General features: G+C 55.1%; 1 protein-coding gene across 1 annotated transcript; it reads right to left on the bottom strand.

The window, feature by feature from the left end:
* Window positions 1-1,527: 1,527 nt before the first annotated feature.
* On the bottom strand, window positions 1,528-24,251 carry PNPLA3 (patatin like domain 3, 1-acylglycerol-3-phosphate O-acyltransferase). Its single transcript, XM_055394513.2, is given in 10 exon segments — window positions 1,528-3,695; window positions 3,698-3,729; window positions 5,836-5,940; window positions 8,328-8,460; window positions 11,110-11,304; window positions 14,231-14,291; window positions 15,975-16,184; window positions 19,234-19,299; window positions 20,670-20,902; window positions 23,963-24,251. Coding segments are annotated over 10 exon segments (1,341 nt in total). The 5' UTR covers window positions 24,150-24,251; the 3' UTR covers window positions 1,528-3,576.
* Between the last annotated feature and the right edge of the window lie 1,849 nt (window positions 24,252-26,100).

Below are 26,100 nucleotides of genomic sequence, written 5' to 3'. Positions count from 1 at the left end.
CGAGTCCTTGCCCCCTGCTATGCCCCCTGAAGCAGAAGCATAGAGTCCTAACCACTGGACTGCCAGGGAATTCCCCGTACATTAACATTTCAAAGGCTCTGAGACATCCTGTAGTGCATACACCTGTTTGGGTTTCTTTAACCCAGTATTTCCTGGGTTATTTATTCTGCCATAAGGACTTTGGGGTTTTTTGAGGTTTTCAGTGGCCCTGTTCACCAGAATTTCTGCTCTTCCTCTTTGGGGCAAAAGGTAGACTTGTGTTTTCATGCCCCCATGCATGTGACTTGCTTGGTCAACAAGTGGTGGGTGGAAGGGAGAGCTGACACCCTGGATGGAAACCTTTAAGCACCATGTTCCTCCCCCACCACCCATCCCGACCCTGGGTCCAGAGGCAGGGAAAGGCTCAGGCTGGGCCACCCGAGTCCGAAGGGCACGCACCCTGAAGAGTGAAACTTTCGGGAGCATAACCCCGTTTATCCTAACTGATAAAAGTCCCTAGTGCCATCTGCAAGGACATCAGCATTCTGGAAAATTTGGTTTACGAAGGGCTGACGTAAATGCAGGTTAGTGACCGCACTGGTTCCCTTGACAAAGTCAAACTCCGAGTCTCAGAGGCCATGAGGAAGGCACGCTGGGTCTTCACAGATCCCCGCAGAAGTGACCCCACTCTTAGTTTGGGGTGCCCTCGCCTCCATCCCGTCTCCCCGGCTCCTGCCACCAGGGGAGTGACAGTGCACGGCTGAGAGGAAAGGCCACAGGTGCCACGGGAAGCAGAGTGCCAGGCGGGATGCCCGGGGCAGGGGCGGGGTGGGGAAGGCAGCTTCTTCGGGTCGGGGTGGGAGGTGACTGGACCGATTCTGGGCCCCAGAATGGCCTGAGGCAGAGTTCAGGCCACCAGCCCCTGCCTGGAAGTTGTTGCCACAGCCCAGGGCAGGGGCGGGCTGCCAAGAGGGACTGGCTTCCAGGGGCCGGAGGTGGAAGTGGACGGGCAGGACAGGGATTAGCTGGGGGAGAGGCGGGGCGACTTGAGGCGTCGCCGGGTCCCGGCTCTGATGACGGAACTGAGGAGCTCTGCCCTGGGGGAGGCTGTGAGGGAGGCAACCAGGGCAGGTGGGGCGGTGTTAGGTGGGCCCTCCCCTGAACCAGAGACTGCGGAGTCCTTGGAGTGAGCGAGGCCTCCCCAGGGGTGGCTGGATGCTTTTTGCAGAGCAGCACATCCAGGCCCTGGGGAAGAAATTGGGGAGTCTGGGGTCCCAGAGGAAGGAGGGTCTGGGCCTCAGTGTCCAGGACAGAGCATGTGGAGGCCACCTGGCCTGGCCAGGCCCATCTGGGGCAGCGGGCCCGTGAACCCGCTTCGGGATGCGGGTGGGGGTGGCAGAGGAGTTTAAAGGAGCTCGGCCATGAGGCAAGGAAAGCAGCACAGCACAAAGGGTGCAGAGACAAGGGGAAGCAGTTGAACAATCAAGTTTATTATGAATTATTTCCTGATGAATGCAGAAATTTAATATAAAGTGTAATGACAGGGAACAGCATCATGGTAACCACCGTCAGTAACTGGGCAAACAGCCTTTCAGTCTCCACTCTACACAGACGTGTGCGCACACACACACACACACAGACGCGTGCACACACAGACGCACGCACACACAGACGCGCGCGCACACACACACTATTTCCTTAGCAAGACAGGGCTCATGCTTCTCAGCAGGTTCTGCTTGAAACAGACTGCACACCGCTGACTCCTGGTACTGGAGCATCCCAGCGTATCAAGGGATCATCGACATTTGACAAGGTGGGAGAAACTTGAGAACGTTTTACACGCTGATGAAAACCCGCAGTGCTGGAGAGGTGAGGGCCTGGGCGGTGGGGGGCGGGGGCGACCTGGGGTCAGCCAGTGAGGAGGAGAGGGGTCACATTAAGGCACCAGGGAGGCAGAACCCTGGATATTCCTAAGAAAAAGTAATACACTTCCTCGTCTTCGTGCACGTTTGAAAAAAATTAATAAAACACATGCTCATCGTAAGGAGGTGGAATAATCACACGAGGTAAGAAAATAAGTCCCATGTAACCCTGAAACCCACTCCAGTGTTCATGCCTGGAGAGTCCCAGGGACGGGGGAGCCTGGTGGGCTGCCGTCTGTGGGGTCGCACAGAGTCGGACACGGCTGACGCGACTTAGCAGCAGCAGCGCTGTCTCAACTCATCCGTGTCCTTACATTGACCGCAGAGCCAGTGCAGAGAATGCTACCCGAATGCAAGTATCTTGGTTATTGTAACACACTGCTAAGGTGTGGTTGGACGGGTTTCGACCCGTGCCATGGTTCTGTCTGAGAAGGCCGCTGGGACCCTGAGCACGGGCTGGGGGAAGGTGTGAGAGGGCGTCACCAGGAGTCCAGGTCAGCTCAGCAAGGGGACAGTGCTTTGTCCTGGGGCCCAGGTGGCCAGAGAGCCTACCACTCAGCCCTACCTCACTCAGGAAGTGCGGGCTGCCAGCACAGGAGCCCCCTCGGGGCACTTGCCTGCAGTGCGTGCCGACCCTGTGTTTTCACGGCAGCCCCTGCCTGCTGCGCTCGCGGTGCTGTGCTGTCTGGCCCTGCTAGTTCTTCGACTCCAGGACACCTACAAGAAGTGGGTGAGAGCTGTGACTCTTCATGCCCACAAGTAGGATTTGCGCTTATTGTCGCTTTCCTTTTTGGTATCTTCAAATGCTTCTATCCCCAGTCCCATCCACTACTGGGCGTTGTTTTTGCTTTGGTTCCGTCCCTTCACTCTTTCTCAAGTTATTTCTCCACTGATCTCCAGTAGCATACTGGGCACCTACCGACCTAGGGGGTTCATCTTTCAGTGTCCTATCTTTTTGCCTTTTTATACTGTTCATGGGGTTCTCAAGACAAGAATAGTGAAATAGTGAAATGGTTTGCCATTCCCTTCTGCAGTGGACCACATTCTGTCAGACCTCTCCACCATGACCCGTCCGTCTTGGGTGGCCCCACACGGCACGGCTTAGTTTCATTGAGTTAGACAAGGCTGTGGTCCGTGTGATCAGATTGGTTAGTTGTCTGTGATTGTGGTTTCAGTCTGTCTGCCCTCTGATGCCCTCTCTCAGTGCCTACCGAGTGTTATGTTTAATATAACTCCACCAAATATTTAGGATAGGTCAGAAAGATATACCAGAGCACAAGTAAGTTACCACCTCGTAATGCCCCCCCAAACCAGGGGTGTCCTTGGGAGGATGGCACCACCCCTCGCCCCATACTGACTGCTTCCTGTACAGTCCTTCCCCCCAACCCCCAAGACTGCACAAAGGGCAGCCCAGCCCCCTGCCGCAAGGTCCCCGATCCAAACACCGGCCATCCTAGGAACCTTCCCTGGGACAGCTGAGTGGGTGACGTCAGCCACAGACACCCCCACACCGGTCTCCCTTGTGCAGTTTCCCAGCCGAGCCAACGATACTTAGAGATTCATATCCTGGATATCCTTGAGCTCTGCACCCACCACACACACCAAGAGTAGCTTCCTAGCTTTTTGTAAGACAGATTGCCTTTGGTTTCAGGACACTACAAACTCAGCACAGAGGTCATTTTGCACACATCACAGGCATCAGATCTGGCCTCTGCGGGACAACCACAGAGCGGGAGTCTGGGTCCGTGGAGGAGCAGAGAGCCCGGTGGCGCCCACGGTGTTCTGGTTTGTGGAGGAAGGCCGTTGGCTGCTTGCTGGGATTTGGGATCTGAAACAAAGAATTCTGACTCAGCCCCGACCTGCCGCTCTGGTCTGCAGTGTCAGTGGGGATGCGGGAGGGGGCACCCTGTCACACAGTCTGGGGTCTGCAGGGTGGCCCAGCCCAAGTCTACTGCCTCCTCGGGTCCCCCATCTCTGTGCTGGGCATCACCATCCCAGGCCTCAAACCTGTGGCCCTCCCAGCCACCTGGACACCTCCCACTGGATATGCACAGGCCCGGAGGAGCCCATCGGTCACCCACACACACCAGCTCACCCGCCAGGGTAGCCCTCTGCAGCCACACCACCATCCCCCCCACTCCCTGCTCCTGCCTGCCGACCAGCCTGGAGCTCGGGCAGTGCCTCACAACTGCTATCTTCCTTCTGACCTGGAGCCTACGAACAGCGCTCAGTCCTCCAGTTTCGCTGGCTAGCAAGCCCTACCCCTCGCTGGGCCAGTTCTGCTGCCCTCTCTGGGGATCTGGCTTCCACAAGGCCACTACTGTCATTTTCCCAGCACAAGCCAGACCCCTCCATCCCTACTTTAAACCTTCCACGTCTGTTAACAGAAAAACAGCGGAGGGCTCATCCCCTGGGCACCTGCCACGTGTCAGGACTGAGCTGGGGGCTCTCCAAAGCCTTGCAGACACCTAATGAGGCGTGGAGGATCATCCCATGGAGAAGAGGGGAGGAAGCCGAGGTCTACGATTTTCAGGACAAAATCTCAGAATCGTTACTGGAACCAGGCCCTTCTTGCTCTTCGTTAGTTTTCAGAATTCAGGAAGTAGTAGCAGCAGTACCCGGGCCATGTTAGCAATGCAGATGGCTGGGCTCCAGCCAGAGACCGGGATTCAGGGAGTCTGAGGTCAGACGGGAATTTGCATTAACAGATGCACACACATTCACACACAGACACACACACACAGGCACGCACACACACACAGGCACGCACACACACACACAGGCACGCACACACGCACACACACAGGCACGCACACACGCACACACACAGGGACGCACACACGCACACACACAGGCACGCACACACACAGGCACACACACACACAGGCATGCACACACAGGCAGGCACACACACAGAGGCAGGCACACACGCACACACACAGGCACGCACACATACACAGAGGCAGGCACACACACACAGGCACGCACACACACACACAGGCACGCACACACACACGCACACACACACAGGCGCACACACACACACAGGCACACACACACACACAGGCACACACACACACAGGCACGCACACACACAGGCGCGCACACACACAGGCACACACACACACACAGGCACGCACACACACACACGCACACACACAGGCACACACGCACACACACAGGCACACACGCACACACACAGGCACGCACGCACACACACAGGCACACACACACACACACAGGCACACACATACACACACACACACAGGCACACAGGCACACACACAGGCACGCACACACACACACAGGCACACACATACACACACACACAGGCACACACGCACACACACAGGCACACACACAGAGGGGCCGTGCCCCTCATCCCTGCCTCGCCCCACCCCCTGTCAGCAGTGCCCAGAGCCACTCCCTTCAGGCAAACCAATGCTACCTGTCCATTGGCCCTGCCCCTGCTCCATCAGCCAGCTCTCTCCTCTTCTGCCATCAAATTGGGCTGAGTAGGGGACTTCCCTGGCTGGCCAGTGGCTAAGACTCCGTGATCCCAGTGCAGAGGGCCGGAGTTCGATCCCTGGTCAGGGAACTAGACCCCACATGCCACAACTCAAGATCCCACCTGCTGAAACTAGGACCTGGCCCAGCTAAATAAATAACTTAAAAAATATATTATGCTCCATGGACGCACCTCCCCAGGCTTCAGCACACCCTCTGCAGCCGAGTCTTGGTTACTAGCTTCCAGCAGGTGCACTGGGACCTCTGATGGGCTCAGCTGCCTCCCGGAAGGCAGGGCCTCTGGCACCAGGGGACACGGTCCATGACACCTCTCTGGGGCCTGATGACATTCCTAGGATGGCGCGTGAGGCCTGAGCAGATGAGAAGGTGCCTGGTGGACCCCCAGACCCACAACCAAATCACTTACCTGGAAGTGGGGAGCAGACGCACCATGGCTTGAGAACACACGTGGGAGGTGGCCCACCAGAGCCACTGGATGTCGTTGGGCATGTCTGGAAGCCACGTCACCAGTCTGCAGGAAGGAAACGCAGAGACGCACACCTTGTACATGGGTGAAGACAAGCCACAGCAAAAAGGACAAGTGGAAACCCCACCCGAAGGCAGACATCTGACGACAGTACCATCGTCCAGGTACTGCCATGGTCACTTCTAACCCCAAGTTGATAAATTCTGCAAGGCAAGCCCACCTAAAAGCCCTAAAGCAAAATGAGGCCACTTGGGTTCAGGAAAGCTCAAGGAACTTACATGGAAATAAAAGGCCTGGGTCTTCTAAGACCCTGCTCCTCTGGGGCAACATGGACCCTGACACACAGCATCTTCTGGTTGAAACACCACCCCCTGCACCCACATCGAAGGTGCTCGGCCACATGTGTGCCCGCAGAGGGAGCTGCCAAGGAGGCCTGACCTCTGCCTTCCAGGCTTCCAACACCCCAGACACAAAAAGGACCCCACGTCTCGGGCTTCGAGAAATGTCAGCCGAGGACTTCCCTGGTGGCTCAGTGGTAGAGCCTGCCTGCCAATGCAGGAGGCACGAGTTCGAGCCCTGCTCCAGGAAGATCCCACATGCCGAGGAGCAGCTAAGCCCGTGCACCGCAACTGCTGAGCCTGAGCTCCAGAGCCTGGGAGCGGCAACTCCTGAGGCCCACGTGCCCTAGAGCCTGTCGCTCTGCAACAAGGGAAGCCACTGCAATGAGAAGCCACGCACTGCAACCAGAGAGCAGCCCTCACTCACCGCGACTAGAGAAAAGCCCGTGCAGCAATGAAGACCCAGCACAGCCAGAGAGAAAGAAATATTTTTTAAAAGTGAAACTGTTAGTTGCTCAGTCATGTCCGACTCTTTGCAACCCCATGGACTGGAGCCTCTGTCCCTGGGATTCTCCAAGCAAGAATACTGGAGTGGGTTGCCATTCCCTTCTCCAGGGGATCTTCCCAACCCAGGAATCAAATCTGGGTCTCCTTCATTACAAAAAGAAAGAAAGAAAGAAAAACCTACTGTGTAGCACATGGAACTCTACTCAATGTTACGTGCCGGCCTGCTGGGGAGGGGGTATGGGGGAGAAGGGATACGTGTATATGTATGGCTAAGTTCCTTCACTGTTCACCCAAAACTATCACAACATTGTTAATCGACTCTACCCCCATAAAAATGTTTTTGGTGTTAAAAATATTAAAATTAAAAAAAAAAAAGAAATGTCAAGGGACTTCCCTGGTGGTCCAGTGGTAAAGAATCTGCCCTCCATTGCAGGGGACGAGGGTTCAATCCCTGGTCAGGGAACTAAGATCACACACGCCACAGGGCAACTAAGCCCGCTCGCCACAACTAGACAAGCCCGTGCGCTTCCTGGTCTGAAAACCAAGCACAACCACAGTAAATAAATAAAAGAAGCTATCAAACTATTTCTTTTTAAACGAAATGGAAGGAAAAAATATGCCAGAGCAGCCAGCCCTCCTCCCAGGGCGAGGCAGGTGACTGACTGGAGGGCTGGGGAGTGATCTGGGAGGTCCAGCAGAGCCAGAGAGCTGAGCCGGATTTTGAAGGACAACTGGGACTTCTAAGGGCTCCTCTAACAGCTCAGCTGGTAAAGAATCTGTCTGCAGTGCAGGAGACCCTGGTTCCATTCCTGGGTCGGGACGATCCTCTGGAGAAGGGATAGGCTACCCACTCCAGGATTCTTGGGCTTCCCCTGTGGCTCAGCTGGTAAAGAATCTGTCTGCAACGCAAGAGACCCTGGTTCTATTCCTGGGTCGGGACGATCCTCTGGAGAAGGGATAGGCTACCCACTCCAGGATTCTTGGGCTTCCCCTGTGGCTCAGCTGGTAAAGAATCCGCCTGCAACGCAGGAAACCCCGGCTCGACCCCTGGGTTGGGAAGATCCCCTGGAGAAGGGAAAGGCTCCTCACTCCAGTATTCTTGGCCTGGAGAATTCCATGGCCTGTATAGTCCATGGGGTCGCAAAGAGTCGGACACGACTGAGCGACCTTCACTTTCACTTTGGGACTTTTAAAAAGACTGAAAGACATGCTAAGTTGCTAAAAAGAAAGTAAGCACTAAAGAAAATCTGAAGAAAACGGAGGGAAAACAAATGCCCAGGAATCTAGCAGCCACACAGCGTAGGCCTCGGGATCCTTCCAACACACCAGGAATAAATCCCCCTCCCCACCAAAAACGTAGACCTACAAGAAGAGGCAAACCTGCAGGAGCAATGAGAGAGCAGCTGGGGTGGCCAGGGGCTCGCCAACCAGGCACCTTTCCAGGGTGTTCCACGCAGACTGTGAGCTCCACCCAGATGTGTAAGGAGCCAGGCTCTGGGCTGAGCACCCAGCGTGACTCCTCTCACTGAATCCTCACCCTACCCCCCAGCCCCAAGAGGAAGCCACAAAACCATGGAAAGCGCTCACCTCTGGACCATGGCGATGGCGGACTCCACGGGCAGCGTCCAGGGCAGCATCGCATAGGACATGATCTTAATTGGTAAGAAGTTGCAAATCTTGTTTATGTACCCATCTTGGTTTCTGAGTGCCTTCCGCAGCGCTGAAAAACACAAGTTGGAGGTCTGCTTCCCACCAGCGTAAAAACCAAGCCACCATCCCCAGCTGGTGCCTGGAATTTCTATAAGTCCTACCAATCCTACCAATTAGGGCAGCTAAGCAATCAGAAAGTGAAAAAGTGAAAGTGAAAGGTTTTCAGTCGTGTCCCACTCTTTGTGACCCCATGGACTGTAGCCTGCCGGGCTCCTCTGTCCATGGAATTCTCCAGGCCAGAATACTGGAGTGGGTAGCTGTTCCCTTCTCCAGGGAATCTTCCCAACCCAGGGATCGAACCCAGGTCTCCCACATTGCAGGTGGGTCCTTTACCATCTGAGTCACCAGGGAAGGAATCAGAAGCTATCACAAATGAGGTCAGATGTGGGATGTGCCTACACAGCCCTTGGATCGCCAACAGGACACAGGATCCCTTTTAAAGAGTCTCCTTTCAACTGACTCCCTGGAGAAGGGAATGGCAACCCCCTCCAGTATTCTCGCCTGGAGAATTTCATAGATAAAGGCATCTGCTGGGCTACAATCCATGGGGCAAAGAGTTGGACACAACTGAGCCGCTTTCACTACTACATCACTACTTCATTATTATTTTATTTATTAAATTTATTTGGCTGTGCTGAGTCTTAGCTGTGGTACGTGGTACCCAGTTCCTGGACCAGGCATTGAACCTGGACCCCCCGCTTTGAGAGCTGCATTGAGTCTTCCAGAATGGAAATCCCACTTCACTACTACTTTAAATTACTTGTGGAGGTGGACACAAACGTCTCAAATCTCCCCAGCCCAGGCTTCGTGAGCTTTTCTTTGCATCTGCAGTTGGGTTCCACTCTTCCACCTGGAACCCCCTCGCCTTCCACGTCCCCTTTGTGATGACCTCACAGTGCCTCAGATCACAACAGCCTGAGCAGCTGCTGGTTAGTGCAACTCCTAGGGCGTTGGTGCCTGAGGCAAGAAACAGCATCCCTTTCATCTGTGTTTTGTTCAGCTGCTCAGTTGTGTCTGAATCTTTGTGACCCCGTGGACTGCAGCACGCCAAGCTTCCCTATTATTCACCGTCTCCCAGAGCTTGCTCAAACTCATGTCCATCGAGTCAGTGACGCCATCCAGCCATCTCACCCTCTGTCGCCCCCTTTTCCTCCTGCCCTCTGTCTTTCCCAGCATCAGGGTCTTTTCCAGCAAGTCAGCTTTGAACTTTCCCCAAATGCCCGACTGGAAACTGGATGGTGCACGCATCTGTGTGTCAGATAGTTTGTGATGGCACGATAAAATACATCACCTTCAGTGACGGTTCAAGACTGTGGCTTGGGGAGGAGGAACAAGTTAGAAGGGGCTCCTCAGGAGAGAGAAGGCTTTGAGATGGGAGGACAGGCAGCAAGCAGCATCGTCAAAGAACAGGCCACCCCTCGGAGTCCCCCTCGAAATCCAACGTGTTTGGACTTTTAAGCAGAGAGCACAGCGGGTTAACTCAAAACTCAGCTGGAGGACTTCCCTGTTGGTCCAGTGGATAAGGATCCTCCTGCCAGTGCAGGGGACATGGGTTCTTTCCCTGGTCCAGGAGAATTCCATACGCTGTGGAGCAGCTAAACCTGTGCGCCACAGCTTCTGAGTCCTCACGATGCAACGAGAGAGCCCATGCACCTAGAGCCCGTGCTCCGCAGTAAGAGACGCCGCCGTGACGAGGAAGCCAGCGCCACAGCCAGGAGGAGCCCCTGCACACTCGGGGCAGCAACGAAGACCCCGTGCAGTCACTCAGTCGCGCCCGACTCTGCGACCCCATGAATCACAGCACGCCAGGCCTCCCTGTCCATCACCAACTCCCAGAGTTCACTCAAACTCATGTCCATCGAGTCAGTGATGCCATCCAGCCATCTCATTCTCGGTCGTCCCCTTCTCCTCCCACCCCCAATCCCTCCCAGCATCAGAGTCTTTTCCAGTCAGTCAACTCGTCGCATGAGGTGGCAAAAGTATTGGAGTTTCAGCTTCAGCATCAGTCCTTCCAATGAACACCCAGGATTGATCTCCTTTAGAATGGACTGTTTGGATCTCCTTGCAGTCCAAAGGACTCTCAAGAGTCTTCTCCAGCACCACAGTTCAAAAGCATCAATTCTTCTGCGCTTGACTTTCTTAATAGTCCAACTCTCACATCCATACATGACCACTGGAAAAACTATAGCTTTGACCAGATGGAACGAAGACCCAGGGCAACCAAAAATGAATTAAAAAAAAAATCCAGCTGCAATGTTATGTGCCAGCCTGGATGGTAGGAGGGTTTGAGGGAGAATGGATTATGGCTGAGTTCCTTCACTGTTGACTTAAAACTATCATAACATTGTTAATCAGTTCTACTCCAATATAAAATGTTTTTGGTGCTAAAAATAAATAAATAAAAACTCAGCTGGAGTTTGGCTTCCTCTGGCCATGACCGCATGGGAAGGGAGACAGAGCAAGGACTCAGGGGGATGGGAGGTCCATGCAGGGAGGTGGGGGTCCCAACCAACCTGCGCTGGTCCCTCTGCCCTGTTTCTTCCCTAGCAGCAGCTTGACCTTCTGCCAAAGCTCACAGGGAAGCTGCCCTTCCTCCTCTGAAAGGGTCACAGACCACCACCTCCTCTGCGCTCCCCCTCCCCACCCCCAGAGCCAGTACCCATGGTGAGCTTGGGCGACAGGGTTTCCAGGACACTCTCGTCCCAGGAGAGCACGCTGAGGCGCATGTGGTCCAGCAGCTCAACTCGCTCAGGCCCCACCTCCCAGGTGGCCACACCCGGAAAAGGCTCCAGGCTCCTGGGCTCCGACTCTGCCGGGGACGCGTTCAGGCACAGGTGGGGCCCGTCACGGATGCCTGCAAAGGGCGCGGAAACAAAACCCATCAGGTGATTTCAGGCAGCAGGGTCACTACTCACCCAGCCACCCTGCCCACCCAGTTAGAGGGAAGCTAACAGGCCTGTTATTAGTACACAGCGGGGATCCACCTGGGAATAATCCGCCTGGGATCCTCCCTGCTCCACCTTGAACAGGGACGGGCACTGCTAACGGGGAGAGCGCAGTGTGGGCCTTTGAAGCTGCATGGATGAGGCGGCAGCTGGCTCTGATACACACCAGCCATGTGGGCTCTAGAGCCACGTGTGGATTCATGAGGTTCAGAGGATGATTTATAACAACTGAACCACGGTGAAGTCCAGTGTTCCAGGCCCTGCAGCAGCCACGCAGCTGCTCCCAGATGAATGCTGAGGACACAGAAGCCCAGAGAGGTGAAGTGATTTGCCTAAAGTCACACAGCCGACACGCGGCAGAGCGAGATTCAAACCCAGTCTGACGTCAAAGATGGCACCCTTCCATCACACGACCTCAAAAAGAAGCAACAGGCTGGGGAGTCTGTGCTGGCCCTGCCCTGGGTGCCAGGGCTCAGGGGTCGATCCCAGTGGGTGATTCCTGCTCTCACGCTGGGTGGGGATGGTGGGATGGGTAGACTTGGATGCCCACACCTCCCCCGGCTGGCCTCTTGCTTCCAACCTCAGGTTAAAAGCCCAGGGGCTGTCCCTGCATGCCCCCCGCCTCACTCCCAAGCTACACCTCTCACTTCTACTCCCTTGCATCTTTCCGGCCTCTGACAGACACACAGCTCAGCCTCTGGGGACTTTTTCTCTCTTAGGAATGTGTCAGAGAATCTGTTTCCAGGCAACACTTTTCCCGCCCCCATGCATCCTCTGCTGAACCCCAAGGAAGCCAGGTTGACGGAGGCAGAACCTGGCTTAGATCCTTAAACCCAAACCCAGCACCCATGCTGCAAGCGCCCAGCCCCACACCAGGATTTAGGATTACTAAGAATTAGTCGGTATCATTTACTCCAAACTCCTTTTGCTAGAGGTGTGGAAACAGAGGCCCAGAGAGAGGAGTGGCTTGCCCAAAGTCACCTAGCAACTTGTATAGGGTCCCTCATTGTCCTTTATTCCCAGATGGCTCCCAAATTTCAATCCCAGTCCAGACCTGCTGTCTAGAACCTCGAACTCTGACACCACTATGCCTCCTGAGTACATGCATGCTAAGTCGCTTCAGTCATGTCCAACTCTGGGACCCCGTGGACTGTAGCCCACCAGGCTCCTCTGTCCATGGAGATTCTCCAGGCAAGAATACTGGAGTGGGTTGCCAGGCCCTCCTCCAAGGGGCCTTTCCGACCCAGGGAACAAACGTGCGTCTCCCGCAACTCTCGCGTTGGCAAGTGGGTTCTTTACCACGAGCGCCACCTGGGAAGGCCCAATGCCTCCTGCCCAACCACCCAAATCTGTCTCAGGGAACCACACATGGGGTTCTCGAGCTTTCCTGCAGGACCCGTGCCCTCCCAAGGGCCCAACCGTGAGCACCGCCCTCTGCTCCGGTCCCGGCCACAGAAGCCAAGGGCAGGACTTCATCCCCAAGTCCTCCTCCTCGGGAATCTCTGGTGGGTCATCTCCAAGTCCTGTCCCCTCGGGCCCCTTCCACCTCCCTTGCTGCTGTGACCCCGGCCGAGCCCATGGTGGCCGCCTTGACAGGGGATGTTGGCCTCACCCGCTCTGTACTGCAGCCAGGGGCCCTGGCAAAGCTCCCTCTGCCTGCCCTCACTCCCACGTCAGCAGCCCTCCATGGCTCCCTATGGCTATGCGATGCAAGCCCCTCTCCACCTCCACGAGGCCCAGCCTTGCCCCTCCATCCATCCACCTCCATTCCTGCCTCCATCCGTGCCTCTGTCCCCAAGCCCCACCACTCCAATGACACACACCTTCTTTCCACCTCAAACAGACTACCTGTCTGCAAAGGCCTCATGCTCACACCCACCCCCCCATGCCTAGAACATTCCTGTTCACCCGCAAAGCATCACTGGATTCACATCCTCCCAGGAGCACTGCTTTGCCCTGCCTTGCAGAACCCCACCCCCGTCCCCTAAACTGAACCCCAGCTGAATCTACAGCATCCTGTACCTTCCTGCCAGGGCACTGAGCACTCTGTCGCCCTTCTATTTATGTACCTGGCCCCCTCCCCAATCTCAAGACTACGCTCCAGGAAGGCAGAGGCCACATCTGTCTATCCACTGTGGAGTCCCAAGCACACAGCCAATTGCTTAGCACCCAGAAGGTATGCAGTAAGCACTTTCTGAGCAGATAAATACATGTGTGTCCCATGAACCACACCAGCTCCTCGGTCTGGGACAGAGACTAATTCAGAGGATCAGTGACTGTACCAACCGTTAGTATCGGGGAAAAATAGCTCGAAACATAACTAATACTTGGTTCCACACTAACATTTGAAGAACCCAAGTTCCCCAGCCCAGACCAGCCAGGACCTTTCCCCAGAACACAGCAGGGCCAGTAAGCGCGGCCCACACCTGGCTGGAGGCAGCTCTCCTGATGGCTTCACCTGGGACCCAGAAACCGTTTCTCTTCCTTCCTTATCAAACTAAAGGTCCACAATTGTTCAAGCAGTAATGAAAAAGAAAGACGCTGCCTTCAACCGGCAGACAGGGACACGGCAGAGGGAGAGGAACCCTGGGGCTGTGACCTCTGCAGGGTCAGCAGGGCTGATCCCAGCTCTGCTCCCTGGAGTGCGGGCCATGGCTGCCTCCATTTCCCCATCTGTAAAATGGGGGCAATGATTTTCCATCTCTCAGGGCCGAGCTAGATGGCGGGTGAATGTGCTGAGCGTTGAGTGATGGCGCCAGCACGGCTCCCCTGGTGACAAGACTGTGAACAGAAAGCTGGCTCAAAGGGCATGGCTGTCGCCCTCACCATACGCACCATTCTTCTCCAAGAACCTGAGCGCGTCTAAATATCCTTGAAGGCACAGCTCTCCAAGCACCTGTGAACAAACCACGTGAAGTTAACCGCAGGCGGAATCACTAAGTGCCATTCCTTTCAGCAGCACCTGAAGATGGCAGGCACAGAGCCAGGAATCCTCCGAGCTCCGAGTCGACCCCACGTGCGGACAGGGCTCTGCGCTCCCCAGAGAAGGCAGCCCTGCTTCCCGGCAGGACTCTGCTCGAACAACACCCGCTCCACGCGCAGCCCAGGCTGGCGCCCCAGCATGACGGGAACTGGTTCCTCTGGTCTCCTTTGGTCCCTGGATGACCTCCATCCTCACAAATACCGGGGCCTGATCTGCTTGTTGGGGGACACTGGGCTGCCTCCTCTGCACTCAAACCACACGGGCACCCGATGCTGTGGTCCAGCCTTCTCTCTACCCATGAGCACACGCTGTCACATATGCCGTATGGCATGGCCTTCTTTCTCCCCAAAGAGCTGTCACTGTGCAGATTCTACCAACTTTCTTACTGTATTAGGGTGTAAGGTCCACCACACTATGCTGCTGCTGCTGCTGCTAAGTCGCTTCAATCGTATCCGACTCTGTGCGACCCCATAAACGGCAGCCCACCAGGCTCCCCCATCCCTGGGATTCTCCAGGCAAGAACACTGGAGTGCCACCACACTATAGCAACAATCAAAAAAAAAAAAGATTAAATGGGGAATTTCCCGGTGGTCCAGCAGTTAAGACTCCACGCTTTCACTGCCAAGGACCCAAGTTCAATCCCTTAAGATCCTACAAGTCTCAAGGCACAGCTGGGGAAAAAAAAAATAGATTAAGCCACCAAATGCAGTGGCTTAATTCTTGACCATGGCTGCCAATAATCACTGGGGGACTTAACTGGTGGTCCGGTGGCTCAGGCTCTGCACTCCCAAGGCAGGGGGTTTCAACCTCTGGTCAGGGAACTAGATCTTGTGTGTCACAGTCAAGACCCAGTGTAGCCAAATTAATTAATTAATTTAAAAGGAGAATCATTGGGATAATTTAAAAAAAAACATAAACACCCTACTGCCCAGGCTGTGATATGGTATGATCAGTCATGTCCAGTTCTTTGCCAACCCCATGGACTGTAGCCTGCCAGGCTCCTCTGTCCATGGGATTTCCCAGGCAAGAATACTGGAGTGGGTTGCCATTTACTTCTACAGGGGATCTTACCAACCCAGGGACCAAACCCGAGTCTCTTGCATCTCCTGCATGGGCAGATGGATTCAGGCTGTGGATACTTAAGCCATAGCCTCTGGAAGTGGCAGCTCAGTGGTGACCCCCACCTGTTTCAATGGCCCCAGGGGATTCTGGTGACCAGCGGGAGGCAGCACTGAGCTGGGTTCCTTTTCAAGGATGGGGTTTGTTGCTATTGGTCGGTTAGTGTGGAGAATAGCTGCTGCTCTGCTCACTCAGTCGTGTCTGATTATTTGTGACCTTTTGGACTGTAGCCCGCCAGGCTCCTCTGTCCGTGGGATTTTTCAGGGAAGAATACTGGAGTGGCTTGCCATTTCCTTCCCCCAACTCAGGGGATCTTCCCAACTCAGGGATTGAACCCACATCTCCCGCGTCTCCTGCATTGCAGGCAGATGCTTTACCCAGTGAACCATCAGGGAAACCTGAACAGCTGCTGGGTCCCCTGGCAAAGAGGGATGCAAAGGGGAGAACAGCACCCCCAGAACTCAGAGCCCCCCTCACCTTGACATCCGGAGGGAACAGCGACTGGAACATCAGGTAGAGATTCTCTGTGCAGAAGTGCAGGTTGAGCTTGGTGAAGCCTTCGTGAAGAATGAACGTGGACTTGACTTTGGGGCTGATGTCACTCTCCCCATAGAAGGGGGACACAGTGATGGTCGTTTTGGTATCAACAAAGGGTATGTTATCAGTTATTCCTCCATCCACATATCGCTTTTAAGGGAGAAGAAAAAAACAAAGGACACACTGTCAGAAGCTCTGGGCTGGAGTTTTCTGTGTTTCAGATTAGGGACAGAGACTTCTCAGGGCCGCAGGCAGACCTAGTGAGAGAACGGGGAGTTTGGAACAACTCTTGCAGCAAATCCCTAGTGAGCATTTCTGTGCCAGGCTGGGCTGCAGGCTGGCACTCAGGACTGCCACATGCTGTTGTGTAGTGTGTGCACTGCACCGAACAGTGCCAGGGCAAGAGGCACACGGAGGCCGGCGTCTGGCCCCCGTTGCTGGGCCCAGTCATGAGCACCCCCAGGCGAGTCCATGTGATTTGCATCCACTAGGGGCGCTGTGTGCACTCAGGACAGAGTGTGACGTAGATCGGCCCGAAGGGAGACAGATGGTCATGGGTTCGATTCCAGATGCCCCCTGCTGCTTGAGCAATCTTGGATGAGACACACACCTGGGCAATGAGAACCAGCACTGGGGACTTAAATGACACGGTGAACTCGGGACTTAAGCTCTTAGAAAATGGCATCTTATCCCACAGGTAAGGTGCATTTGGGGTAAGTACTGTGACAATCATTTTCCTATATTCCATGGTAAGCACTCACTCACTCTATTGTGTCCAACTCTTTACGACCCTACGGACGATAGCCTGCCTGGCTCCTCTGCCCATGGGATTATCCAGGCAAGAATATCTGGAATGGGGGGTGCCATTTCCTACTCCAGGGGATCTTCCCGACCCAGGAATCAAACCCAAACTCTTGTGTCTCCTGCATTGGCAGGTGGGTTCTTTGTCACTGAGCCACCTGGGAAGTCCTCCTATTAATATATTCATAGCCTCAATAAAGAATTACAGAGAGAAAAATATATATATATATATTCATAGCCTCGAACAGCCCGAGTGCCCACAGCCAGGCTGAGGCAGGCAGGTTTTGCTACAGTTGGGATCGAGTCTGGACCTATGAAACCAGCATCTTGAACGATTCCCAAAGCTAAAACCATCACAGCCCAGCTGTCGGGGTCCATGGGGGTGGGGGGGCTTCAAATATCACAACTGGGAGGCTTTCCCCAGCCAATCCTTCCAAAGGGAGAAATGTCAGGGCACACTTTAGCCTAAAACGAGTCCTAGAGAGAATCAGGCATATTCAAGCATGCCTTAGGTATCAGGAGAGTCCTCCCTGGAGGCCAAACGTGATTAGGCGCGCACACACAGCCCTGGTTTCTATATTGTTCTGTTTGCCAGCATCAAAACCCTCACTGGCAGAGAGGGACTCGGAACCCAACGTCAGGAAACGAGTTAACATTGAGAAGGGAGGAAGCAAGTGACTGTTGTTTCAATTATTTTTTATTTTTTTTAATTCATGTTTATTGGAGTCTAGGTGCTTCACAACGTCGTCTTAGTTTCTGCTGTACAACAAAGTTAGTCTGTTATACACACACATCCCCGCTTTTGCCCCTCAAGGCCTATTCTAAAGTCCAATGACTCCCCTCTCGTGTGGAATTTTTCCTCCAGCCTGAACTTTCCTAGAGGAATGTTCCGAGTTTGCTCAGTGGAGTCTCAAGAACTCTCTGTCCTGATTTTCAGCAGGTTTCGTCTGACTGTGCTGAGGGTGTGACTGTGCGTGCACCGCAGCGGGAGCAGCCAAGGGGAAGTGCAAAGATGACAGTAACATCAACGACAAAACAACCCACACTCACCCAACACTTAGGAGTGCCAGGCTCTGTGCTGGGCACTTCGCTGCATTATTGCTGGTGATTGCCACGACAGCGCTACACCTGCTTGCTGTTATTGACTCCTAGTTTGCAATTCAATCTAAGAGTTAAGAAATGTGTCCAGGGACTTCCCTGGAGTCTCGGTGGCTAAGATCCCACACTCCCAATACAGCAGGGCTGGGATCAATAGCTGGTCAGGGAACTAGACACGGGACATCACAGCTAAGAGTTTGCATGATACAACCGCAGAGCCACAGTACCGCAGCTAAGACCCGGCACAGCCAAGTCAGTTAATAAATGTTGGAAAGAAAGAAAGGAACGTGTCAATGTGGCCCAGCTAACATGGGCTAAAGCAGACACTCGATTCTAGGTTTGTCTGCCAGGCAGGGGCTGTGAGAACCGCAGGTGACCACTTCATGGCTCCAGGCCTCAGTTTTCTCATCTGTAAATAGGGCCAGCTGTGTGTCTGTCCTGCAGAAGCTCCAGGGCATGAGCGAGGCTATTCATAACCTGCCTTTGCAAGTTGCTTTGCAATGTGAGGCCCATACTGCTGTTAAAGTGTGAACCGAAAGGGCTTCTGAAATGCCTTCCTGCTGAGACATGGGGATGTCTCGTCTCCTCTCCCACAGCTGTGACAACCTAAACGGTCTCCAGACGCCACCAGGTGTCCCCGGACAGGGGGACATAATTACCTGACAACCACTGCCCCAGAAGGAGGTGGCCAGGTGGTCCAGCATCCAGCCCAGAGTCTGCAGGACCAACACCTCAACTCCTGCTCCTCCTTCTGAGCCAGTGCTCAGGAATAGCCATGTGTGCCTACCCAGGTGTTCAATCGCAGCCCTATTGGCAGCCTCTGCCCAAAGCCATGGACTGAAAAGGACAGAGTCAGAGGCAGAGAGGATTGAAACTCTCAGCTCCTCAGAATAAAACCTTCAGTGAGTAAACTGACTCTTGAGCATCTTATACTCTAAGTAGGTCACTGGGCACCTATTTCAGTGCTCAAGTAGAGATTACATGAACAGCTTATGTTACAGGTAAGCAGCTAATTATCCCACATGAAGTCGGTTTTGCTTCAAGAGAGCTTGGAAGGGGTTCAGCTATGGAATCTCTGTCTGAAGCCTGAGAGGCAAAAGGCTTTCTTCACTGAGGGACAGGTCTCAGGGGCCCAGGGTGCCTGAGGCCAGTGCCTTGTCTTCCTTTTTTTTTTAAAGATGCTTATGGCATCTTAGTTCCTGAACCAGGGATGGACCCAGGCCCTTGGCAGTGAAAGTGCAAGTCCTAACCACTGGACCACCAGGGAATTCCCAGAAACACAGTTTAAAAGTGGACTTACCACGCCTCTGAAGGAAGGAGGGATCAAGCCAAAGACGAGAGGAATGTAGGAGGAACAATACAAGGCCTGCGGAGACAGAAGAGAGTGAAACCAGAGCAAAGGCCAGAGCAGGCGGCCTTTCGCCCCCTGGGCCTTTACAAGCCTTCTGCAAGCAAGGAGAGCAGCAAGCCTCAAAGCGCTGTTGGCTGAGTAGGTGCTTTACCAAATGGTTGAGTGAAAACGAGCCTGCCCACACATTATTTCGGCGAGCTTGTGTGCTAGGTCACGTCCGACTCTTTGTGACCCCCATGGACCACCGCCCACCAGGCTCCTCTGTCCATGGGGTTTTCCAGGCAAGAATAATGGACCACGGTGCCATTTCCTCCTCCAGGGAATCTTCCCGACCCAGGGATCGAACCTGCATCTCCTGCATCTATCTGCACCAGCAGCCAGGTTGTTTACCACTGCACCACCTGGGAAGCCCAAGGTCCAACTATAACTTCAGACTTAAACTTCCCGTCTCTGCTTCCCACGAGGGTCCCACTGGGCCATCACAGTCAGGACCAACTAGTTTCTGACTAGCTGATTGCCTGGGAAGGAGATTAGATCAGTGCTTTGCAATTACTGACACTCATCAGAATCACCTGGAAAGCTTGACCAACCACAGACTCGGGGCCCCACCCCTAAGATTCTAATGTGGCAGGTTGGAGGCGGGGCCTGAGAGCCTGCAGTTCTAAAACGCCCCCAGGAGATACTGCCATCGCCGGTCCCTAGGGGACCACGCCCTGTGTCTCACCGTGCTAGCGAGCATTAAGCATGATGTAACAGTGGTCCAATGAGAGAAAAGGGCTCCTGTGGGAACGCACAGGTGCTGGGTGCCTAGAAAATGCTCCCGGAAACAAGGTTAAGTGGAAGACGACCCTGGCTGCTGAGAAGCTTCTGGTTACATATGCCAGGCAGCTTGCTCATACGGACCCGTGTTAAGTGAAACAACGCCCAAAGCATTCTCACAAAAGACATCAGCCAAACCAAATGGTATTCTGATATCGCCAATGATCTTCTCTGTGCCAGAGGACAGAGGTAACCAAGACACACTCCTTGTGGGGCTTCACTGGGCGGGTCATCACTAAGGAACAGGCATCGTTGGGAGGACAGCCACACACATAAGGTCCCTGGAGCAGCAGGTTATGAACCAAGTCGTGAAGGAGGGGGAGACACTGTCTGAACCTGACACAAACCGGATACCCCAGGTTTGCACATGCTCTGGACCAGACCTCTGGAGGCACACAGTTTACATACTCTGATACAGGAAGCCAACCAGCATCACGAGCAACCAGGTTCTCTTGCATCTTAAGTAAAAATGGGGCAGATTGGCTTACAACAGCCCCTCCCTGTGTTGCTTCCAAAATGAAGTGGCCCTTCCGACTCAACAGTACCCAGATAAGCAAACCGCTTACGTCAATGACTTCATCTTTGGAATGAAAATCTGACACCAGCACGTTTTCTCCGTCAGACACTCTGGTAAGCGAGATGACCATCTTGCCCGAGAGAAGCTGGTGGATGTTGTCAGGGAGGTGTCTCTGGAGACCTTCTCGGATGCACTTGCTCAAACTGAAGGCCGGGTGGAGGATCCCGATGTTCCGGCTCCTGGCGCTCCGGGTGAGGTCCATGAGGATCTGCAATATCTGGTCTGGGTTGGGGGTGAAGTCGGGGATGGGCAGGGTGGGGAAGAAGGGAGGGGTGGGGGCGGAGAGAGAAATACACAAAGGAATGTACCACCCTGGAGCTGGCAATTGCTTTGTGCTGGGACCAGAAACCTGATGGCAAGAAAGCTGCCAACCCTCCCCTTTGTCTCGGCCTGGGCTGCCTGATCCGGCCAGTGGTTCCTAAGCCTGAGATGTGGTTCGCCCGCCCTGATGGGTAAAAGACACATGGGATCGCAAGGACTGAGAATGACAATAACAACAACAAAAATGTGGACTGTCTCACGGATAATGTTTTGTATCGATTAGATGTGAAAATGGTAATATTTTGGCTATACTGGGATAAATAAAACAAATTTCACTGATGTCTTTTATTTCTTCCACGTGATTCAATGGACATGAATTTGAGCAAATTCCAGGAAATACTGAAGGACAGGGAAGCCTGGTGTGCTGCAGTCCACGGGGTGGCAAAGAATCAGACACGACTTAGTGACTGAACCACAGCAACTAGGAAATAAAGACATACATAATCCTGTTGGTCAGAGCCATTTCTGACCCTCCCGGGCCAGAGGAATGAGCCTCCAGAAGCCCAGGGAGCCCCCTCTTCGTCTTCATCCCTCCATCAAGGCCAGAACCCACAGCATCAGAGCTTGAGCATGGATGGGCCTAACCCTGCAGGGAGCAGAGAGCAGGCGCAGGCTGGGCCCTGAGTTTGAACCCTGTCTCTACCGCTTACTAGCTGAGCAACTTAAACACGTTACCCACTGCTTCTGAGCCTCAGACAGTATGTTTTCAATGAGAGACAACACTCACCTACATTTTGGAGACGGAGAAGGTCAGGTACACTAAAATCTGTACACGGCCAACTCAGAGGAAGCACCACGAAAATAACTGGACTTAACTTTCAAAAGCACATTTTCTCATTTGTTTGGCCGCACCAGGTATTAGCTGCGGCACCCGGGGCCTCTGATCATCACTGTGGAATGCTAGATCTTCCATTGCAGCAGGCAAATTCCCAGTTGCAGCATAAGAACTCTGAGTTGGGACATGTGGGATCTAGTTCCCCAACCAGGGATGGAGCTCAGGTCCCCTGCATTGGGAGCATGGAGTCTTAGCTACTGGACCACCAAGGAAGTCCCCAGACTTAACTTTCAACCTCTGGAAAGGGAAAGAGTCACTCAGCCCCATGGACCGTAGCTTGCCAGGCTCCTCTGTCCATGGAGACTCTCCAGGCAAGAATACTGGAGTGGGCTGCCATGCCCTCCTCCAGGGGATCTTCCCCACCCAGGGATCGAACCTGGGTCTCCTGCAGTGCAGGTAGATTCTTTACTGTCTGGACCACCAAGGACACTTTTAACCTCTAATGCTACAACTGCCAGACCGTCTAGTGGACACAGGGCCCATTCATGCTCCATCTGACCTCACTCACTGGCCTGGTCCCGTCTGGTGGCCTGCAGTGCCCTGGTAGGTAGTGCCAGCCCGAGCCCTGGTCATCCACAGATGCGGGGACGCAGAGGGCCCAGACACACCAGCAGGCCCTGACCCACTTCTGACTCCACTGGGCTCTCCCTGCACGTGTCCCTTTTGAGCCCAGACAGAAGGCGCATGATTGCACAGAGCTGCTTGGTTCTGCCAGGCTCTCCTTCCAGGTCAGCCTGGGTTGAGAGGTGCATTCAGGAACCCTGCCCAAGCCACAGCCCCTGGGAATGCTCCCCAGAGTTCCCCAAAGTCACACAAGCAGTTAAAGCAGGAAACCAGGGCTCCCAGACTCTGGGGAGCAGTTCTTGCCAAAACCTTCAGACCCTTTCGGGGGACTTGGTGGTCCCGAGGCTCCCCCTGCAAGCCCGGCCCCGCGCTGCACCTGTCCTCTACCTGTGAACCCCCTCCAGGCTGGGGTTGACCGACTTCCGGTGCAGGGGGTCTGTGCATTTGAATCAATGAAACATTTGATCGTGTGGATGTCTCCAGGTCACAAGCCGGAGACACAAGGGTTGGCTTTTATCACAGCTCAAGTCCAAGCTGTGCAGACTGGCTGTGTGTCCAGTCTAGTCACCCCCGAGGTCACATTTCCTGCTCTTTGTCCCTCTCCCTCTCGATGGAGACGGTTGCCAGTGTGGCCTCTCCCAATCCCCACCTCGCAATCAGCCCAGGGTCTGCTCACTGATCCTGTCCAATGGCAGGGCTGTGAGTATTGGCAAGGGATTCCTGGCCTCCAGGAACAGTCACTTCCTGCTGGCAGTGCCCAACACAGCCGTCCCGGGAAGAGCAAAAAGTAAACTGTTGAAAAAGCCCAGGAAAATAGGGGCCGGTGAAAAGATGCTCTATCGCCCAGTCTGGGCGCCAACAACCTCAGTCGCTCCAGGCTCTGCTCCCTGGCCAGAACCACAGGCCAAGGGTGCCAGGCCCTAGTAATTCAGGCCCGCTGGCCACCAGCCTCGGTCCTCCCCTCCCTCTGGTCTCCACGTGGACGGAGACCTTCACTAGGACAAGATTCAAACACCCAGGACCTGTTTCCAGGGCACTGTGCAGGGACATGGTGGGGAAGATGGGATGGGAATGTCCAGTCCCCCAAAGGGTCTCAAACACCAGGAAAGGAGAAGGAGACAACTTTCCTAATTCCTCTCCTCTCCCCAAAACATCTCTCCTCAAACTCCTTTCACCCCAAACCAGCAAGCTGCCTTCTACCTGGGAGGCACCCAGGCGCCCCCCTCCCCAGGGTTGGGCAGAGTTCAAAGGCCCCCGGAGGGCGGCGGGGGTTGGGGGCGAAAGGCGGTGTACCCAGTAGGAAGAAGGTACCCACCCACGCCTGGGACACAGCCCCAGACCTCCCTCCTGGCCGCACGCAGGGCAAATAGGAACTCCTCTCCCCAGACCCCGTCATGCTCCCTCCTCCCGGTCGCTCTGAGACCACCTGGCTCTCAGTCCCGGAGTGGGGTGGGGGGCTTCCTCCAAACCCGGGCGCCAAAAGGGAGTTGAGGCGAGGATGCGCTCCGGGTTTCCACGCCCCGCTCCCAGGGCTCCCCGGCGGCGCGGAGCCCGGGACCTACCCAGCGGGATCCCGGAGAGAAAGAGGGCGCAGTGCAGCGCGCCCGCCGAGGCGCCGAAGAACTTGCGCGCGTGGCGGAGCAGGTGCGGGGCGCGCTCGCTCAGGCAGAGGGTCACCCCGACGTGGTAGAAGCCCAGGAAGCCGCAGCCGGCGAAGGACAGGCTCCAGCCGCGCTCGGGGTCGTACATAGCGACGGCAGGTTGGGGCGCGGGGCCGGCTCCGAGCGCGCCCCCGCTGCGGCCGGCGCCCACCCTGGCTCTGCGCCGGGCCCGGGCGCCGCAGCCCGGGTTATTCCCGGCGCGACGTCACCGGCCCCGGCCCCGCCCCGCTCGGACCACGCGAGCGAGCCTCCGGGCGGCCCAGTGCGGGCCGCGCCGCCACCCCGCCCTCCCGGCAGGCGGAGGGCTGGGAGGGGTCCGGACCCGGCGGAGGAGAGGAGAGCGGAGACCTGTGCGCGGTGAGGGTGGAGGGGGAGGTTCCCGCAGCTCCGATGGCAGTGCGGGGCGAGAGCTCCCTTGCCCGCTCCCTTTCATCCCTTAAACCAGTCAGAACGTCACAACTGCCTACTTAACGTTCTTTGTTTACATTTTAATTAATTGATTTATTTTTTAAATTTTCGGTGTCTTTGCTGCCCCAGGGGACCTCCTCTTCACTGCAGTGCATAGGTTTCTCCTTGCAGTGCCTTCTCTTGTTGCCGAGCGCTGGCCCTAGGCACACCGGCTTCAGCAATTGCAACACTCAGGCTCAGGAGTTGCAGCGCGTGGGCTTTGAGGACGCGTGGGCTTCAGTAGTTGGGGTCCAGGGGCTTAGTTGCTCCGCAGCGGGTGGAATCTTCCTGGACCACGGATAGAACTCCCGTGGCCTGTGTTAGTGGGCAGATTCTTATCCACTGAGCCACCGTGGGAGTCCGCCACTTAGGTTCTTAATATCCTCTGACAGTGTATTCATTTACCTTTTTACAGGAGGAAGCAAGCTTGCAGTCGGCACCAGCATCTAAATGGAATTTCATGCCTTTGACTTTCTGCAAGTTTTTGCATGATGTCTTCGGTTCATGGCAAATGGTGGAGATTTTTCATTGAATAAAAAATTCACTTCTAAGTCAAAATTGTACATAACAGGTTTTTGGGGGGTGGGGTGGGCCGTGCAGGGTCGCGGGGATCCGGAGGCTCAGGCCTGGGTTATTCCTTGTGCCCTTAGGAAGCGCCTGGGACCCCCTTGGGCTCTGTGCGGCACTGCACGGAGGATTCCCAGAGCAGCCCACAGCGGGAGATGAGGCTTTTGCCCAGAGCTGTGCAGCCGGGAGCCAGGCTACTGTGCCACCTCACCCCCTGCTTTGTGGACAGAAACACCCCTCCCCCTCCACCAAGCCCATGAGGGGTGCAGAGTGTGGGCCTTGGGATCGGACCTCCCTCTCTCTGTAATCCTCATCCCTAAAACCACTGGTGGAGACACTGCCAGGATTCCGAATGTCACCTGTGGCCTGGCCACATCGGTTATGCATGACCCCCCACCCACAGAGTTTCCCAAGCCTGAGACATCCCCTGCTCCAGCTGAGCCTGTGCCTGGAGGTATGGGGGAGGGACGTGCCAGGATCTGGGCAGAGGCTGAGGTTGGGCTGCTTCAGGGACTGCAGACCCCCACGGTGAGCCATTCTGTCTCACCTCCATGGACCAGACCCTGGGATATGGGAGCTGCAGACCTGAGTGACCGCCTGGACCAACAGTGACCTCACACAGACCTACTTCATTGATGGAGGTCCAGTGCAAGGACAGGGCTGGTCCCTCTGTTTGTCCTGGGCCATGTTGGCTTGGCTAGGGTGAGGGTGGGGCAAAACTCACAGGCCTGCCCCGACTAACCGCCCTCCACACCCACCCTACACTCAGGGCTGGGACAGAAATGAAATTTCTGGGTGGGAAAACTGAGGCTGTTGGCAGGATCCGCTGGGTCCACAATCTCTCAACGACTCCTGCCCCTTACCGGGGACTCCTGCCCCTGCCAGCCTTCCTGTGTTGCACCGCTGCTCTTAGGACTAAAATTAGAGGCTGTGAATGCAGTTTCCAGATGAGTCGTCCTGCCAACAGCCACTGGCCTTTGCATTCTCTTCCAATCCACAGATACACATTCATGGCAGCTGCCAGG

Source organism: Moschus berezovskii, chromosome 6 (genome assembly GCF_049115385.1).
Source record: "Moschus berezovskii isolate FMDL1 chromosome 6, NW_MosBer_1.0, whole genome shotgun sequence".
NCBI lineage: Eukaryota > Metazoa > Chordata > Mammalia > Artiodactyla > Moschidae > Moschus > Moschus berezovskii.
This window is presented reverse-complemented; position numbering and strand designations above follow the sequence as displayed.